This window comes from Atractosteus spatula, chromosome 28 (genome assembly GCF_055471065.1).
Source record: "Atractosteus spatula isolate fAtrSpa1 chromosome 28, fAtrSpa1.hap1, whole genome shotgun sequence".
NCBI classification, from domain to species: domain Eukaryota; kingdom Metazoa; phylum Chordata; class Actinopteri; order Semionotiformes; family Lepisosteidae; genus Atractosteus; species Atractosteus spatula.
Window position 1 is genome coordinate 7,088,176 of NC_142733.1, and position 19,006 is coordinate 7,107,181.

At 46.1% G+C, this 19,006-nt stretch overlaps 2 protein-coding genes across 3 annotated transcripts; one reads left to right on the top strand and one right to left on the bottom strand.

The window, feature by feature from the left end:
* Positions 1-767: 767 nt before the first annotated feature.
* Positions 768-7,012, bottom strand: babam1 (BRISC and BRCA1 A complex member 1). The gene is made up of 9 exons (XM_088907846.1): positions 6,894-7,012; positions 5,186-5,530; positions 4,963-5,021; positions 4,397-4,517; positions 3,844-3,922; positions 3,661-3,685; positions 3,360-3,489; positions 3,148-3,234; positions 768-2,719 (listed from the first exon to the last, which is right to left on the bottom strand). Exons 2-9 carry the CDS (start codon positions 5,522-5,524, stop codon positions 2,519-2,521), a joined length of 1,041 nt encoding a protein of 346 aa, XP_088763972.1. The 5' UTR covers positions 5,525-5,530; positions 6,894-7,012; the 3' UTR covers positions 768-2,518.
* Positions 7,013-7,688: 676 nt separating this feature from the next.
* ushbp1 (Usher syndrome 1C binding protein 1) lies at positions 7,689-17,376 on the top strand. Of its 2 annotated transcripts, XM_088907878.1 has the most exons (14): positions 7,689-8,041; positions 8,982-9,169; positions 9,418-9,542; positions 9,716-9,879; positions 9,969-10,178; positions 10,601-10,884; positions 11,394-11,534; positions 11,953-12,041; positions 12,165-12,288; positions 13,398-13,623; positions 14,361-14,519; positions 14,780-14,877; positions 15,687-15,809; positions 16,821-17,376. In XM_088907878.1, the coding sequence occupies exons 1-14, from the start codon at positions 7,973-7,975 to the stop codon at positions 16,984-16,986; spliced, it is 2,166 nt and encodes a 721-aa protein (XP_088764004.1). In that variant the 5' UTR covers positions 7,689-7,972; the 3' UTR covers positions 16,987-17,376. The 2 variants fall into 2 exon arrangements, with proteins under 2 accessions (XP_088764004.1, XP_088764003.1); XM_088907877.1 differs by lacking the exons at positions 7,689-8,041; positions 9,418-9,542 and having other exon boundaries at positions 9,099-9,169.
* Positions 17,377-19,006: the final 1,630 nt, after the last annotated feature.

Genomic DNA, 19,006 nt, shown 5'->3' on the forward strand with positions numbered 1-19,006 from the left:
GACTGCTAAAATATGACATATTGGAACACTGCAAAGTACAGAGTCGTGCAACAGATGGCCAGCGATATAAAGAAGGGCAGTTCAGAATTCGCGGTGGGTCTATGAACGGAGTCTCTGCACAAATTCAACTTGAATTAATCAGCACACGGAGTGGGTTTTTTTTTACTTCACCAGAGCAGCGCAGGCGCGCATGCAAATCCAACAGCAACCTGCAGGACATGCAGAAGGGAAAGCGATCCCGGACTCCCCGACCTGGGGGACAACATTAGCAGCCCACGCAGACTGCGGCCATCAGCCCTCTGTGCCAGTCTCTCGTGCTGGCAGACTGGCTGGGATCCCCGGAGGCCCTGGAAATTCAGCTTAGGCGCCTTGCTGGTGTATTTAAATGCACGTCCACATAGAAGTAACTGGCCTTCTGAATTCTCAATCAGAAGATGGAGATGCTTCTGTGGGACACACTGTGTGATACAACAGTGGTCAAAGAGAAGACACTGGTAGAAAAGAGAGAACCAGGTACCAGAGACAGAAGAGAAGAGGTTAGACAGCATAGGAGTGGAACATAGGAGACATGGAAGTGCATATATGTACAGCAAAATAAGACACACCTCCTACTTCAATTAGTAACACTATGGTGAGCGTAATTTTACAGTAATTATACAACCCAGTCATAGCCTAATATACAGAAATACCTAGCTTTTCTATAGTTCTATTTAAATACATTTTGGGGCATTTTACCCTCAACAAAGTCACATAAAACAGGTACAATATTTTGAAATGGACTTTATTTTCATTATTTATAAACTTCTATATTTGAAGTACTATAGCCCAAAGAGGACTGGCTATCCCACGACAGTATTTGAACCATTTCACACCATAAAACGTAGACACGAGGACTTCCAGTTCTTTGACAGGTGTAGTTTTCTTATTAAATTCCTAACTTTCGAGCAGTAATGGTGAATCCCACAGAATCTCAAGTCAATATTGCATGATTGAATTGACTATACAGCGTCTTCTTTTTGTACAAAGGGAATGCTCAGATGAAAACAATTACAAGAGAGCTGGGTTGGGTAACATTCTGTGTACTGTGGGGGGGGGGGGGGGGTGTTGTAGAAGGCAGGTATGTCTCCAATAGAAGGCGAAAAGCATTAAAGATCGTAATACTATCCTATTGTATGTGCCAGAAGACTACATGTCCCAGAAACCCTTTGGAGGCATGAAGGAAGTGAACAGTAAAGTGGGCGGAACACAGGTGAAAGAAATATCTTCCCTCAGTTACAAACACTGGATGAGAAAACCATTGATTTTTTTTGTGACTGACTGGTGGAGAGAGACCAGGAAACTGCTTGAACAACTGCTGAGCTATAGAAAGTACGAACCTGGCAATAACAAAAGCTTTGGAACAGAACCTGAAACAGACTGCTGACTGAGGAACAGATGCAGGAAAGGACCTCTGCATTAAGACCTTGAGTACAATTCTGGCAGTGGGATATTACAGATCAAAACGTACGTTAGCTAATTTACCATAAACTAGGAGCAAAATAAGTTAGTAGTTCCAAACAAGGAATGAGGCCTTTATTTCTTTAAATATATTGTTTGGAGATGATGCTGTGATTAAGATTTTTATTTTGCACTCAGTAAGGTATTTTTTTCTACTTCTATGTACTTCACGTGTGTGACCTCCAGCTAAGTATTATAGTATTCATTTACTGAAAGATGTTATGAACACAGATGTCAGATTTTTCTTTTAATGCACTGAAACAATAAATTGACTTAAGAGTGGTGGTGTACTGCCCTTAGGTGCTGAGTAAGTGGTGTGCCTCTTTATAATGATACGTTGTTTTCATTTTTGGAAGATGCTTTTATCAAGAATAGGACCGACTATCTGTATTTTTTTAAAATCATTACAGTTGCATTGATGTTCACGAAACTAGGACTTTAAAATAAACATTACCAACAACATCCAGCTTAAAAAAAACTCACACCCATAAACAAGCAAGAAAGCACTTACCAAGAAAAATGTTGTTTCAAAGTTTATTAAAATCTGAAACCCAAGCTGGCTTAAGGAATGGGTCATTTAAGGATGAAACAGATGTAAATTTGGCACAATCCAATTCTTGATGAGGCTGTCCTTGCTTGTGCATGGCTGGAACATTATACCCTATGCTGCACCAACCCACTGAAAACTGGAAAAGCTATGATACACATTTTCATTTAAAAATCAACTATATTTCCTAGTGGGGCAGGCAGTCTTGCAGAAGTGAGGATCCAATGATTGTTTCACTGGCATAGAAGGCAAATAAAACTGTTCTCCCTCCTGATAATTACAAATCAGAACCTTGCAGCCAACTCAGTACAACATGCATTCCAGGATACAGTGATTAAATCCGGGTTTCCTAATACAAGCCATCAAAGTCAAGATGACTCCAAGATGAACATTTTCCCAATTCCTAAAATGGAAACATGTTGCCAACATGCTGGATGCACAGTTCTCCCACAGCCTGGTCCTCCACTGCTTCTGTCACACTGTGGCTTCAATCTCCTGAAGCTCCTCGCCCTCCAGGAGGCTGTAGGAGGCGTGGCTCTGGAAGGGCCTCTGTAAGGGGTGGGAGAGCAGCTTGGCCATGCAGTTGTGCAGCTCGATCGCAGGGCCGCACAGCGAGACTTCAAACTGGTAGCAGGTGCCCTTGGTGTCCAGGTCACAGAAGGAGGTGTACACATCCTGCAGAAAGAGGAGGGCAGCCAAACACATTTGGGAGATATGGCACATATTCAATGACTAGACAAGGGTAGAATAATCAGAAGAAAACAAGAGAAATAAAACAATGAATGTACACCCATTTGGAAAACAAAGGGCACAGGGAGATGGTCAAAATCCTGTTTTATTTTACATCCCCTTGCCATTTATATTTGTAGTTTTTTTTTCCTTTTGTGGAAAATATCGTACGATATTTGCACGGTGATAACAATCTTGGTTTAAAAAAGAAAAACCCATGAAACCTATTGAAACATAGTTCATTGACACAAAACTTATCAAGACTTCCTGGCTTAGCTGACAGATGCTGGTATTTGTCCAATGTTGCCATTTTGCGTGTGCCCGATCTGAGATCTGAGGCGTGTGTGGTACCCCTTCGTGTTCAAACCCCTCACCTTCCAGCTGCACTCGTCGTTCTGCTCCTCCGCTCCATTGTGCAAGTACACCACATCAAAGAAGAAATAGGGAGACTGTAGCATCTTCTGTGGACAGGAAAGGCAAAACCATTTAGGATACAGGATGGCACAGGGTTTGAGACTTGGCATTTACTTTAATGTGAGCAGTGAGGGGGATTTAAGTGTGTTTCACAGAGGCGATGTGCGCTCACATTGACAGCCTCCGAAGGGCTGAACTGCTGCTGTCCAGCGTGTCGGCTGTAGATGAGCAGGGTCCTCACCACGTAGGGAGGTGGGATGGTCTGCACGTTCTCCATCTGCGGAAGCTCAATCTTTTGGAGGCTGCAAGCAGGTGGCAACACAGAGAAAACAGCCTTCAGAACGGCTTTGATACAGGGAAACTCCCCTCATAATGCACACTGACTGACACTAAAAGCAACAATAAATTCAGTTCCACAGAATATCAGATCCCACCAAGTACTGATCGCAAATGAGTAACTGTTTAATACCTACATCAAATTTAAAAGGTCCTCAAGATCTGGTGATGAAGTTAAGGAAGATGCAAACTCACAGGAACTGCGATTTTAAATGAGTGCAATTTCCATTGCAGTGGTAAAAGACCATGTTTGGATTTCCAGTGAAAAACTGAAAGATCCTGTGTGAGAAAGGGGGGAGAGCTCAGAGATGGAAGGATACTGAAGGACTCGCAGACATTTGTCTCCAGGTCATAGAGGCAGCTGCACAGCTCCCTGGGATCCGATGTGAAGCCAGACAGCTGAAAAGGCATTTGTAGATAAGAATAAATCATTATAATTGATCCTAGGAACTGGCAGCAATCATATGCCAAAATATTTGTGTACAGACTGCAATATTCACTTTTTTTTTCTTCACAGACAATTTCATAATAAACATTTCAAACAAAAATTATTATTCCACAAATCCTTCAGATCCTTGGATCAATGAGTTTCTAATTAACAAATAAACTAATGATTAAATAACTAACTGATTTGTAACAGTTTGGATGGTCTTAAATAGTTGCTGAAATACGATTTCAGATGTTTGGGGGAGGAAATTAAGAGGTGTGAGAGTGTAATAATTGTACTCCCATGTTTTCTAATTCAGCCGTAAATTATAACGCTAACATGCTCGTTTTCACACAGTTGAACAATTAGTCAAATTAATTTAAGCATAAAGAATAACAGAAATGGCCAAAAAACAGAAAAATCCATACAAGAAATGAAGCGCTCACCCACAAGGCATCATCATTGACCACGACCAGGGCAAACTCATGGCGCTTGTCAATCTTGTGTTTTGTTCTCACAAACATCTCTATCATCTTCTGTGAGATATTCAGGGCGTTGGTTTTCGATCTGGAAACATGAGGCAGTAACCACTAACCATGTAGGCATTTTTTTTTAACATTTCTTCCAATAAAAATGAACACCCCAATATAAATCACTCAAACTATAACACACAATCTAATACAAATATGATTAACAACAGCTAATTGCTACTGGTGAAATCATTTTAAACAACATCTAGTCTCCTTACAAAACCCAAACCCTGAATTGCATTTCTTAGCACATACATACTTTTTCATTTACAGCACTAAGTCCTTTTCCAGTTTTTGTAATTACAGTTGAATTTTAACAGCTATATGCATTCACGTGTAAAATGCTATGCAGAATATACTGTATTTATATATGCAGTACAGAAATTTGATGTGATTCAAAATAGTCAATGACCCCGTATAGGAATAGTTTTGGTACAAAAGATGCAGTTCCAATTCTTTAGTATGGAACAGGTATTCCTTACCCATTGAAAGACTCAAGCTTCTGCAGTGACATCTCCTCTGACAGGTCAAGACATATTATCTGTACAGGAAAGCAAAGATCAGACTCAATATGTCCAATGCCATATTAAGATCAAACCTTTCTACATACAGCAAGCAGTCATTAGACTGTAGCATGCGGGAGCCAGGCCGGAGCCAGGCCGGAGCCAGGCCGGAACATGGTAGGACTGGCCAGCTGCCACTTACCACTTTCTCTGGACAGTTCACTCGAGGTGCTCTCAGCTGGAAGTCTGTTGTGGGGGCCGGGGGTGCGGGGGAGGACTGCGCCACTTTGGGTCTCTCCTTGGCAGCTGCGTTGGCAGCGCCGGCAGAAGCAGCCCCTGCCGCAGAGGCGCTGGCGGCAGCAGCGCTGGGCTGGCTGTCGCTGGCGGACGCCTCGCCTTCGCCCTCGCTCCTGCTGCCCACCGTGGGCTGGGGGTTGCTGCTCCGGCGGTCCTCCGCGCCCTCGGGGTTCGAGCGGGTCTGCGGTCTCAGCTCCACCGCCCTCTCCTCTCCGTCCGCCGGGCCAGGCTCGGGCTCGTCCATGGCGGCCTGGCAGGGTACAAGCAGCTCTAGGTAGACAATTTCACTGCCAGCGAACCGATTCCTAGAAATCCCTCTTGCTCCTTCTCAGGGTGCCCCATAGCCCAGAACTGGGCAGCCCTGGTCCTGGAGGCCCAGTGTATGTGCTGGTTTTCAGGGTCTCTTCAGAACAGCAGCCCCTGAAGAACCAGGAGACGTTCTTAGACTGGTTCCGTCGAGGCAATAACGAGCAGATCCAAGTTGTTAGGAGCTCAGCTGGAATGAAAACCTGCCCTGGCCCTCCAGGATCAGGACTGCCCATCCCAGCCCCTGCCTGTCTACCTTCAATTCTGCGAGTGCAGGGACACAGAGGACAAGGGGTTAGAGGATAATGCACTATTTTACTCTTTTCGGTTTCATTGCAAGAGGTCATCAGGTTCTGTTCTTTACACCCATAAAAAACCAGTTTAGAATTAGTTAAATAAAGGGTAGGAAGCACTTTCAGGGTTTTTACTATCCAAGCTGTTTGATTTCAGTGCTCAATAGCAATGAACACAAACACTCCTAACATTCTGAGTTCTGAGGTTTACGTCTCCTGTTATATTCAGAATGTATTACATCTGTTGTTGTTGTTCATACTAACTGAACACCATTTTAAACCAAAAAGAAATGGATTAAACTGGAATAAAATGTTCTTTTGTTTTTGTCTGTGGTGTTTACCCCAGGGGTCACAAACTTCTCGGAGTTCTTGAACTAGAATTCAATTTTTTTTCCCCCAACCATCATGACCAGATCTTAGGCAATGTTCTAAGGTCTTACAAAGAAAACAAAAAGGAAACTAGTGTTTGGTTAAATAGACCCAAAACATAACCTAAGGGTTTGGTAAAGGTAAAGTATGTGAGAATCACGATTAACCTTTTAATTTTTAAATAATTATTCTCATTTATTTTTAATCTAGTTCAGCCCTTCATTACCCAAACCTGGGTCAGTATTGGCCCGGAATCAGATATTTCGTACAATTGTTCGTGTTAAAAACTACGTAACTTAAGAACAGATTAAGTTAAAGTACGAGGTGTTCAACGTACGAGGTTATACTTAAAAGTACAGATAACACCGTGAAATGCAAACATTAAAATAATACCCGTTTATGTGTTGTGCAGATTAAACGCTGTAATACAGCATTTGTATTCATATAATGTTATTTATGTAATAGCGTCGGTGTCTTTCATTACGTTTTCAACTGTCTGCATTCAGGTAAATCACTGACATAACAATTTAGGAGCCGGGTAGAATGTACCCAAAAAATCACAACCTTGCTTTTAACGAATAACGAACTTTATCACATTAAAGCGCCAAGACATACATATACAAAAACATAAAGCAATTCACTTACAATATTAAACTGAGTTCAAAAGAGATTTGTAAGCGTAGATACTTGCAAAAACATCAATTCCCCCCAAAAACATCTAATTCAAGCAGGCAGCCATCTTCACCACCGGAAGTCAAATACTCAGGAAATTTGCAGGGAGTCCTGGTAATTGTAGTTTTCAGCGAAATCATCTACATTACCGGACAGAAGCTTTTCCTTTTCATACATATAATGTCTCTGTCAATACTACTATACTCTACTGTAAGTAAAGAAGACGTTATACCTTTCCTGAAAAACAAACAATCTTTAAATATAAAAATCCCTGAAAACCTGTAACTATTATAATCGATTAATAAAAAAAGTAATATTTTTTATACTACAATCTAAAGTTAAAATACAGAACTAATATATTTAAATCATTGACCTATCATGTAGTTTATATGTACTGTACAACCACGTTTTAGGTACTTTCATAGTAGATTTACTCAGGTTAGAGGATGGACTTTCAGCAACAGGTTTGTGTTTTAGTATCTTTGGACACTCTTCTGCTGCAGCCCCTAAACAACATTTCTAAATTCAGACAGCACAGGTACAGTGGTTAGCCTTGCTGCCTTGCAGTGCTGGGGCCCTGGGTTCAATTCCTGGGGTGCTGTCTGTGTGGAGTTTGCATGTTCTCCCAGTGTTCACGTCGGTTTGCTCCGGGTGCTCTGGTTTAGAAAATGGATGATCTTCTAAACTATAGGAAGAACAATGCAATTTTCTTCTAAATTCGTCATCACCTTCGTTGTCTTTGAGGTTTTGCCAGCAGGACAGGAAATCTAGCTCAGAGAGAGACTGACGGGGATACTGCACTGGCCAGTCACAGACTGGAAGCCTCTGTTAAGGGTGGTTGTGGCATTGGTGGGGAACATTAGCTCAGGTTTTTTTTTTGGAAAAACGTCTGAGAGAGATTCCGCAGCTGAAGTGGAACTGAAGAAAAGCCCTGCAAGTGACAACACGGCTTAAAAACTCAGTGTCGGAGGTGAAGGTGGTGGCGATGGAGCAGTATTGATCAGCACCAGCAGGACCTTGGAACTGAGCTGTGAAATTTGTATTATATCCCAATGGAAGGGACAGACAGACTGAGGGGCTGGGAGAAGCTATCTTCTCATGGATCTGGAACAGAGGGAGAGGTAGGTCTTGCAAAGTCATTCAAAGTTACTAAAGAAAGAACTTCATTGCTAAAGAAACCTGATGACCCATACTGGGAAGAGACACTCTTATTACTGGTTCAGAAATGCAGTGAATGGGTTTTAAGTACAGCATGCAAGTCTGATATAAAATAGCAAAGCTCTGAGAAGAACCAGTTGTTGCTTTTTTTAATCAACGTATTGAATAAGCAACCATTTCACAGACTAAATAGAAAGATGCTTCTCATTGCACAGAGGAAAATACAGGTTAATCTTTTTTTTCTACAGAAAATGCATTTTGTTTCATACAAGGTTTCAGTTTTGCTTAATGGAAAACACGCAGATGATTTTTAAATTTGCATCGTTCTTCCTATAGATTAACCTGCACTGATAAAAAAAAAAATCTAACCTCCTATATCTGCTGGAAACACCCCAGTAAAGGAAGAGGGAACCCATGGCGTCTGGCTTGCTGTTAGCTTCTACACCCCATCTCCTGTAACCTCAAAAACAATACCCTCCCTTGTTCCCCCCCTCAGCACTCTGGTAACGGTATTGTTATCTTGACAGGAAATTATGCATCAGGAAGTTCCCGTTTCCTTCTTTTCCACTCCTCAAAACAATGCCTATGGTTCGTAAACATTCAGCGCTCAGTGAAAGCTCTGCGTACGTGCAACATCGCTGCAACGGCTTAAATACTGCCGTCCAGGTTTTATTAGTGTAGGAGGACGAAATGCAACCTAACAACATTTTTTACCTTGGCGGCTCTAGTAATAATGTCTTTTCAAGGCAGTCTGCCATTAGGAAGACAAAAATTCATTTGCATAATTTTACCAACTTTTACATATGTGCAATATGTGAGTTTAGTCGACCTCTCTACTCAATTAGGCTCACACTAGAGAAAATAATCCCTGCTAATGTCCATAATATGTATTCTTTTCTGCAGCCCCCACAGGTTTCCTCTGAGGAACAGGGAACTGCCAGAAATAAGGAGCCCCAAAAATGTGAGAACTGTACCCCAGGCTCTTCTGATCCCTTGGACCAGGAGCTGGCCCAGTGTGAAGAGGAGGTGGACACCTTGCTGAGGGTGATAGCAGAGCTCAATGGGAAGATGAGTGGACTGCAGAATCCAAGGTGCACACCAGCAGTCAGTCTGACCGCCAGCACTATCTCCCCAGAAAACTTGCACGTTGATTAACAGCCTTGCATAAACTCATTTAACGGTGGACTGTTGCTGTCCACTTCGAATTGTGGAGATTCCATTAATGAAACTAAACACTCAGCTTACTTAAAGTGGAAACTCGAGGCCCTGTGTAGCAGCAGGACCTGTTCCACTGAACTCTAATATTAGGATGTGAAGCATTTGATGTTTCGTGCTGTAGGGTCCAAGGAGAAGAGACAGCGTCAGCACCCAGCAGTCTCAGTCCAGGGTCTGAGTGCAGTCCTCTGTCTCAGTGTCCCCTCCAAGATGGAGACCCACAGCCTGAGGTTTCACTTCCTGGACAAGGTAGTGAGAATGTGAACTGACTGTGTCAGCTCTGTCATTGACATTTCCCTACTATTTATTCTGAGTATAAATGCTCATAAATTTCAGGCTTGTTCTGCGTTCCTGAAGTAGGCAATGCTGGGCGATTCTTCAGAGAACACCGCTAAATATGTTGTGTTTTAACATCCCCCGAGGTGGCAGTGCTGAACTGTGGGAAGAAATGCAGAGGATCCTGACTGCTCTGGAGACTTCTGTTCACAGCAGGAGAACGTGGGCTGACCCAGGCACCACCTGTGACGAAGAGAAACACGCAGAGCACCTGAGAGCAGCCAGGGAGAGCTGGGTCCAGGTCACCAAGGTGCGTCTAGCAGAGCAGCTCGACCTGTATTAGTACCACGGCTCTGTTCCACTGTGTACTGTTAAATGGATGTCATGGCTTTGGCTCAGGTCCTGGAGGAGATGGAGAGAGAATTTGGGATCTCCTACCCTTCAGCACTGCCCCCTGAAGAGCGCCGACAGCTCCAGAGAGACACCCTCACCTACCACCAGCGAAACCACGACCTCCGGCAGAGCTTGCGCCAGCGGGAGGAAGAGATCAACCGGTCAAAGGTCATGCTGAACGGGCTGCAGGAAGAGCGCGACCGGATGAAAGCGAAGGTAACATGTTAGACGGGCGGACTCTGGTGCCCTTCAATTAGAAGACGACCAATCGAAACGTCCAGAAGTCATGTGTTATCTGTCTCATTGGCCGTCATGAAATCCTACTACCTTATAGTTGACTAGCAATGAGCAGTACGTGAGTGAGAGCATGGAGGAAGAAAGGGTGGTGTTCTTGTGATAGCTTACAGTATCTCAAAACAATGCTCAGAAACAAACAAGTTTTACTGGCAAGCACATAATCTGTTTATGGAGAAGAATCTCCTTTTTGGCCATTTCTGGTTGTCTTATTTCAGTGCATGCTATTCTGTCTTTTTTTTTCAACTTTGCTAAGCTTCTGTCCTTTTAATCATTGTTAAAATGCAGAATCTGGCCCACACCCCCAGCTGCTATAACCACTAGCTTCCTCTCCCCAACCCCAGCTGCTGGGTCTCCTGACTAGCCTGCAGAGTGCGGGCAGCCTCTCCCCTCCTACCAGCCCCTCCAGCTCCTCCAGTGGAGCCCTTAGCCCCTGCTGGACATCGCCGGCTTGCCCCGGATCCCCCCGGCAGCCTCATGGCCCAGGTCACGCTGCTCCTGGCTCAGACCCTGCAGAAGACGGAGCACCTTCCACCCCCTCTTCTCCCGCCGGTGGAGTGTCGCCTTTTCCTGCCCCCCAGCCTTCTAGAATCATCGGCTTCGAGAGCGAAACCGACCGCCTGCAGAGGTGAGCGCGCCCAGGGCAGGAGTGTGGCCCGTCTGCGCGTGGGGGTTTATCAGATCGCTCTGTCGTTTTCTTCATCTGGGGCTTCATCTCGAGCCATTTCTCCCCCTCTTCCTGAAACTGCCGCAGTCCTCGATGTCTTGCAGGTTACCCTAAATTGCCCGTATCTAAAGTTTGGAGACCACCTGCGCACACATTTTTGAGTGCACATTTGCACATTCGAATGCAAGACCGCAACAGCCTTCTGGGTTCATAAACAGGAATACGGAAATGCCTGACGGAAAAGTCCATCCAGAAGCATGCAGAACGGTTTGAGCTTGGCGGTAGGGAGAAAGATCGTTGTTGCTGCAGAGCCTTGCCGAATGCAAATCAGTATGTGCAGATGTGGGAAAGCAGGTGAACATAGGGCAACGTCTTTTTGCCAAATCATTGGAAAAGAAACAAAGTCCCATGCTAACTACCCTCTGAGAAAGCAGTGCTGCCCCGGGGCTAAATCTGTGCTGTCCCCCCAGGTGCATCGAGAGGCTGAAGTCGCGGAATGACCGTCTGTCCGCGGCGCTGGAGAGGAGGAAAGGCGAGTCGGAGCAGATCAGCATGACACTGGGCAAACATGAGGCCAACTGCACAGCCCTCCAGCTGGCTCTGAAATACAGGTGAAGTCAGCAGCTGCACTGCAATGCAGATATACAACATGGCTCCTGGTGCAGCTGTGTGTGAGAGCAGGGTTTTCTGTAATTCACAGTCTGATTCATTCAATGCATCAGTGGCGAGATAAGGCCTATTCTTAATCTTTGCACAGCTCTGTGCATATTAAACTGCTCTGGCAAAATCCAGGGCTTGTTTACTTCATCAGATAACTCCCCATAATCGCCACGATAGTGCTTGCACAATGTTTGAAATGTGTAGCACAATGTTAACTCTTGCACATGGTGTGTGATCCCGATGTGCCTTGGGTAGCCTGTGTCATCCAGCAAATAAAAGGTCTGTCTTTTGTGAAGGGGGCTCCTCCGTTTCACTGCCTTCTCCTCTTTGTGGTCTGTCTGCTCTCTGCGTCCACTCGGTGACTGACAGTGAAGAGTGCGAGGAGGCCTACGGCGAGCTTCTGTCACTGTACTGGGACAGGAAACGGGAGGACAGCAAGGAGACACCTCAGCCTGCAAGTGAGGGGAGCTAAGAGTCAGCATTTATTTAGGATATAAATCTACATTTTAAGAATCTTACATAATAAGACTGAAGGATTAATAAAGAATAAAAGCAAGTATAAAGGTGTTTTTTTCTCACAGGCTTTGCCAAGGAGAAAGAGCAGCCACATGGCCCTGTCCAGGAATGCAGTCGCCCCCAGACAGGGGAGTCCCCTAATTTAACACTAGGGGGCGCTGTGGATGAAGCCCAGCCTACAGAGAACAGGTGACAAGATTACTGTACCTCATCCCAAACATGAAAATCTCTTCAAAAAGCTTATTTAAATGCCACTTATTTTTTAACTGCTAAAATGTCTTTGACAATACGAACAGCCCTATTAACACGCCAGGACCCACTATCACACGGTGATGTGCAGACTCAATCAGAAAGTAAGTAAATATACATACAAAAGCTCACTGAAATATCAGCCTTGTTTGTAGAGCAGTAAGGACTGATACACGTGTTAAGAGACTGGCTGGTCCATTTTACTTGTTCACTTGCCATTGTCTTACGGATCCAAAGCTCTCCTCAATCTGCACATGGCCAAACCCAATCCCAGGAGTCTGCAGGGCAGGTCCGCTGCGTCTGCAGGGCTCTTCAAAGTGCCAGCACCTAGAAAGAGCAGAAGAACATTTGAAATATTAAAAATGACAGGAGGTCATTCGGCCCATCAAAAGCTGCTTTGGTTTTTATTAGGAACTGAAGTTTTTTTTTAGTCTTGAACAGCTGGATATGTCCAAGGATGAAGGTATCAGCCTCAGCAACATGGCTGGGTACACATGCTTTCTGTTTCACTGTTTATTCAGAAGACATCTGCGGTACTGGCTTTGTCAGAATTTGAATTGTTGAATCAGGCCCACTTATGGTCTTCTCTATTCAAGACTAAAAATGTTTAGTTCCTTCATCCTGTCAGTTTATTTCATTCCCTTAAGATCCAGAATGAACTTGGTTGTTCTTCTCTGGACAGATTCCTGTGCAGCCATATCTTTTCTTCTGAGAGCTGGGTGGAATCTGTTACTTTGGTCTGAATGGGTGGGCTTGCGTCTTTAAGAGTTGAGCTGTAGTGAAAATCTCCAGACAGACCCAACACAAGCGGGATTGCCCATTGCTACCACAGGGTGTAGGCCATGATGAGTTGGTCACCCACTGTAGTGGACACACAAGCCTAGGGTGTGGGCCCAGATGGCGCTGTCAAAGTCTTGACAGTAGTAATAAAGTTTTTATTAGAGATTTTGTTCCATCAGCCAGTAGTGGCTCTTTTGGAGACATGTCTCCTATTTTCTGCAGCAAACACCGCTTTTCCCAGCGTCTCTGACTCTGCGTTCCATAAGCAGGGATCTGCCTGCTTCGGGAGAGCAGGAGAAGGAGATTCGGGCCCGGATCAAGAAGCTGCGACAGGACAGGGCAGCGGTGTGCGTGCCGGAGCAGGAGCCAGACGGAGAAAGACGACCCAGCCCAGATACAGACACCCTGCCAGGGAGCAGGGGCCAGGAAGCAGCAGGCCCTCACAGCCCCAGGAAAGAGAAAGCAGCATTGCTACAGGAGTTAGTCGCTGTCAGGGTTGGTTTTACTTCTCCAGATGCTTGTAAAAAAAACAACTTCATTTTATAATGTTCAAAACCTTCACTCAGTGTGCAGAAAAATGAGAGGAACATGTTAGTGAATGCACTGTCATCATTCATTCTTCAATTTTTATTAAAATGGCCCTAAATGAATAACCTTAGGTGTTTTTATAGGCAATAAAAACAGTCCTCATTTACTGCACCGCCTTTCTCAGAAGACTAGTTAACTAAACCTTCAACTTAACCTTTTCATATATTTTTAAGACTAGGTTACATTAAGTTGAGTCCTTTCCAGCTTTTGTGTCAAAGATCCTCAGCACATTTGCCTTGTCTTGAAGTGTTTTAATCTGGCGACAATAGCTTTGAAAAAGCGCCGGCCTCCAGAACGTGGTCACGTCTTATCTTAGGCACAGCCTTCACAGGTGATGTAAAATGATCTTTTTCATGAGTGGTTTTAAACATTTGTTCGCCCTCTTTGAGATCTGTTCCCAGAGCTAGGCTCTGAACAGTGGGAGACCAAATCACTTTTATATGCTGGATTTTCATTCACTGTATTAATTTGTGTATACCTGCTTTTGTTCTATTGCAAAGTGCATCATGCAAACCGCAATATGAAAATTCTTATTTTTATTCTTTGCACGTCTCCCAGTAAGCCAAAATCCTTTCCTGCTCCTAGCAGTCTCTGGCTGAGGATCCAGTCAGTGCCTCACTTTCTAAACGTCAGTGCCGTTCCAGGAGGAAATGTCAGAGCTGCGGGCGGAGATCAAGCTGGCGGAGAAGGAGAGGCGCTGTCTGGAGTGGACGCTAACTGCTCAGGGGGCACAGGAGACGGCTCGGGGGCTGATCGTGGACATCCTGAGAGAGGAGCTGGAGGACAGGCGGGCCGGAGGGCAGGTATCCAGCTCACTGGCACAGTGGTGGCCATCTCTGCTCTTGATGATCCTCATGATCCTTTTAAGTTCAGTTACGGGGCTAGGCCATTCAGAAATGACCATTTGCTCCTGCAATTATCATTGATGATTTAAAGGCTAAGTCTTTGGGATTTTATTTTGTAATGTTAAATGCAAGCTTTAGGGAAGGATTCTTATAAACAAAGGGGGTGTGCTGTAATTAATGTGTCTTTTTGATCTGTTCACCTTTGCATCGTCCTGCAGAGAACTCTAGAACTGGCAGATCCACAAGTTCCCGGTACAGGGGTCTCAGGGCCCCGAAATCGGACAATGCTCAGAGAGATCCAGGCTGCCCTACTGCGGTGAGTTAAGTTACGATACTGGATGGAGTTTACCTGCACTTTCTTTATTCTGTTAGGGCAACTTAAAAACTATTTGTCGCCATTGGTAAGAACAAGAATCTGGCCCACTTAGGCGTGATGGAGGGGTGTTGTGCCGTCTGTGAAAAAGTCACAGTTCTTCCTCTGGGTTGCACCTGCTCACTATCACCTCAGACATGGCAAGCCTCGCAGACAGCAGCTGCCAGCCTGCAGGTGGTTGCTTAGTAACGTCTGTAAAAAAAAGAACAGTGCTTTGATGGTGTTGGCAATTGTCATTACCATATAGATCCCTAGTCTCTGGCCGAAACTGAAATAGCGGATAAAGACTGGAGAAATTGGGGGAGCTAATCACAAATAGATTCTGCTGAGGAGGCGGACAACGAAAAAAGCTTAATTCCAAAACACGTTATTTAGCATCTTTTACTTCGTCTGTCCTGGAATTTTCCAGAGACCCGTCTGTTTGCTGAACGCTACCTGACAGCATGCGAATTCAAACAGAATTGTACTGTGAGAGAAAGGCTTGTGTGAAATCAGACATCTTTCCTGGGGAGGCTTTCACCGCACGATAAAAAATAAATAATGCTTATGACAACAATAATTGCAAGCCTTCCTTGTAGATTGATTGCGTTTTTGTGTTCTTTTAAAAAGGCAAAACCGAGCACATGCCTACCGCTTCAGCAACACGCCTCTCTATAAACGCACCGGTTTTTGTCGCAATAGACTTGTTTCTCTCTGTGGATGTGCGGGGAACCGGGGAGCTGGCTTTAACTTTGCCCCATGGCTTTGTTTAGGGAGCAGGCGCTGAGGAAACGAGTGGGGGCTCTGCGGGGCTCTCTAGAGGCCATGCTGACAGAGAGCGCCACCCGCAGGCGACAGGGTGAAGAGCTGGCAGCGCAACTCACCCAGGCTCACAGGTACTACAGTGGAACAGAATCATATCATCCCCAGACACCTCTAGGAAAGCAGTCAGATCTTCTGTGCTGCAGTACTGGTTCAACAGGTGCATGTGCATGTCAGCAGCCATATCACCCTGCAACTCCCAGCTGGCAGCTCACTGTAGCTCAGCCGGTGTGAGCCTGGTCAGTTCCTGGAGGGGAGACTCCTGGGAAAGCTAAGGTTGCTGCTGGAAGAGGTGTAAGTGGGGTCTGTAGGGGGCGCTCACCCTGTGGTCTGTGGGTCCTAATGCCCCAGTATAGCGACGGGGACACTATTCTGTAAAAAGGCGCCGTCCTTCGGAGTAGATGTAAAACTGAGGTCCTGACTCTCTGTGGTCATTAAAAATCCCAGGGTGTTTCTTGAAAAGAGTATGGGTGTTACCCTGGTGTCCTGGCCAAATTTCCCCCTGGTCTTTGCCAATCATGGCCTTCTAAGACTCCCCCATCCCTGAATTGTGAACTGGGACTCCTCCACACTGAGAGCTGGTGTGTACTGAGTGCACTTGCACACTTTGGCTGCTGTCGCATCATCCAGGTGGGGACTCCCCTCCACCACCGCCACTGTGCAGCCCCCATTACCTGTAAAGAGCTTTGAGTGGAGTGTCCAGAAAAGCTCCCTTCTGGTCCCACTAACACCCCTTCCAGCAGCACCCCCAGCTTTCCCAAGGCAACTCGAACCTGTCTCTTTCTGCTGGGGGTATTCAGGGGATCTTATGTGTTGGGGAAGATAGGTTTTGGTTTGATTCAGCTGGCCGTTGTCTGTGCAGCGGGCTCAGGCAAAGTCAATCAATCGTTTTGCGCAGGCCGCTATACCAGGACACGTGGAATAGTATTTGCAAAAAGAAGGGCAGCATTGGAGAGGAAACAGCATTGATCATCCCCTTACAGTTCCCAGCCTGCCCCTCATCCCCCAGCACTCTCCCATCTTGCTTCGGAAGCTCAGGCCGGAGGACAGAGCTCACGCTCGGCGTCTCCCCCCCCTCTCTGCAGCAGCGTGGCCGGCGCTTACAGGAACGCCCGCAGGAAGTACCGGGAGCAGCTGCGGCAGCTGGAGAGGCAGGTGGCGGCGATACTAGAGCGGCACAGCAGCCAGGTTGGAGGGCTGAAGGGGGCGCTGCAGGCCTTGGAGTGGAAGAAAGAGGAGACAGTGCTGTGACTGCAGCTCTGGCGCCCAGGTGCTGCACGCACCTGCACACCAACAGGCCTGGGGAGGAACCCCACAGGCTGCAGTACCCAAAAGGATCCACAAGAGGGCAGTATACACATTTCTTTTATTTGCAGCAGCAAGAACCCCCTCTCAGGATGGACAGCAAGGGGTGGCTAGGAATGGAGTTTCTGTTGGCATCACCCCTGTCTTTCCATCTGATCCGAGAGAATGTCATGAACCGCCGAACAAACAGATCGGAGAACTGAAACACCCACACACCATGTTACCTGACTAAAAGTTTTTTTTAAAACATTTTTCCCAATATGTAAAAACCATTGATGATCCCATTCATATATGGAGTGTATGCACTGCGAATAAAAAAAAAATATGAATAAAAAATAATCATACTTTACTTTAGTATTGGGGGCCATACTTTCCTTGGGGAAAAACCTTCTCACAGTGACACTGTTAGAGCAGGATTGTGTGTTGCTTGTGTGAACATACTAATTTATACCGACTGAGACATAATGAAATGTTGACATAAATGCTGTTTAGATCGACCGGGGGATGACAGAGGCTGACAAAAAGAAAGCTCTAGCAGCTGGAAACTGCCCATCGCTCTGCCAGAACAATGGAGGACAAATAGGAAAGTGCTCAGAGGCTCTTGGTGTGCCACTCTCTCCTTCTCCCCCCGCCAGGACCCCCACCGCCGCCTGAAGCTGCCAGGAGCGCGTGCCTGCTGTCTCCCCCCCCGACCCCCCCGTCATAACCACCCCTCCCCTGATTGGCTGGGGCGGCCAAGCGTTTGCTCCCAGGCTGCCCGATGAGGAGGGGCAAAGGTCAAGTGTCACGGCGCGGGGTCAGAGGGGTCCCGCTTTCGCGTTTTCATTTCGAAGGGGGCTCAGATGGCGACGCTTCACCCCTGGGCGCCTAACCTCGCGCCAGCCCGGCCCTGCAACATCAGAGGTTAACCTCTTGGCTTGTGTCCAAGCACCCTGCTTTCCTTTGTTACAGCTCAGACTGTAATCACTAACTTCAGCAGCAAATCTATTGCTACTGATCCGCACTGCACTGTGTCCTGTACTGCTAAGATGTTTTTTATCAAGCATCTTCTAAAACCATTTCACATGTGCATGTGTCCAAAATAGAACCAATGCAGAAATCTACAGTATAATAAAAAGTAAATACAGCGTGCAGGAACACGCTAAAAAGCTAGTGAATCACCTCAGGACCCTCTTCCATTACAATAATGCTAGTTTAAAAAGCATTTTTTGCTACATCTGGCATTGTTGAGGTTTTATTAAACGTGGGCGAAGACGAGCAGAATTTTGCGGCGCCTCTCTCTCGCTCTCTCAAGAGGACAAAGCTGCATGATGGACGTGAGAAACTAAATACTGTTGGGTGTCTACAGATCTGTGACCGTCTTCCCAGGGAGAAAGAAAGAGGGTGCGGAGCCTTCCAGTAAAAGTGTCAAAAGCAGTCAGACAATGATGGGGGCTGTCAATGGGCTGGAGGGGGGGGGGGTTGTGCCGCGAGACTGCAAGACAGATTTTCCAGCTGGCTGGGTGAGGGAGTAGTTTCCCCAGAGAAGCTGCTTCGCCACCGGGGGCTGCGGCGCGCAGAGTTAAGGTCACCTCGTTTACTCTCAGAGAGCCATTCACATTCAAATCAGCCACTCTGGTGAGGAGCGCATGAAGAGATCGCATCCTGGTCTGGTCTTTTCTCGCCTGCCTCCCTGTGACCCTCCTGGGGCGCTTGTTCTGACCTGCAACGTACGGCCTGTGTTCTTCCAACACGCCTCCTTCAGAGCCCTGTGCGCTCAGAGTATTTGCAAAAGGCGAAAGGTCACTGGAGGGCGTCATTATGGAGCCTCTGACCCGACCCGGTGCACCTCCGTCACAGACACACGCACAAACTCTCCTTCATATTCTCAACTAACACACACACACAAGTGGCTCAGGATCTGCGCCTGTGGCTGGAAGGTTGCCGGTTCGTATCCCGCGGCCGGCAGAGGAATCCTACTCTGTTG

Excerpts from the sequence above, each read along its gene's own strand:
- babam1 (XM_088907846.1), bottom strand. The coding sequence starts at position 5,524 with ATGGACGAGCCCGAGCCTGGCCCGGCGGACGGAGAGGAGAGGGCGGTG. Across the intron at positions 5,022-5,185 it reads TGAACTGTCCAGAGAAAGTG|ATAATATGTCTTGACCTGTC; the intron begins GTAAGTGGCAGC and ends TTTCCTGTACAG. Across the intron at positions 2,720-3,147 it reads ACGACGAGTGCAGCTGGAAG|GATGTGTACACCTCCTTCTG; the intron begins GTGAGGGGTTTG and ends CTCTTTCTGCAG.
- ushbp1 (XM_088907878.1), top strand. The coding sequence starts at position 7,973 with ATGGAAGGGACAGACAGACTGAGGGGCTGGGAGAAGCTATCTTCTCAT. Across the intron at positions 9,880-9,968 it reads GCTGGGTCCAGGTCACCAAG|GTCCTGGAGGAGATGGAGAG; the intron begins GTGCGTCTAGCA and ends GCTTTGGCTCAG. Across the intron at positions 10,179-10,600 it reads GCGACCGGATGAAAGCGAAG|CTGCTGGGTCTCCTGACTAG; the intron begins GTAACATGTTAG and ends CCCCAACCCCAG.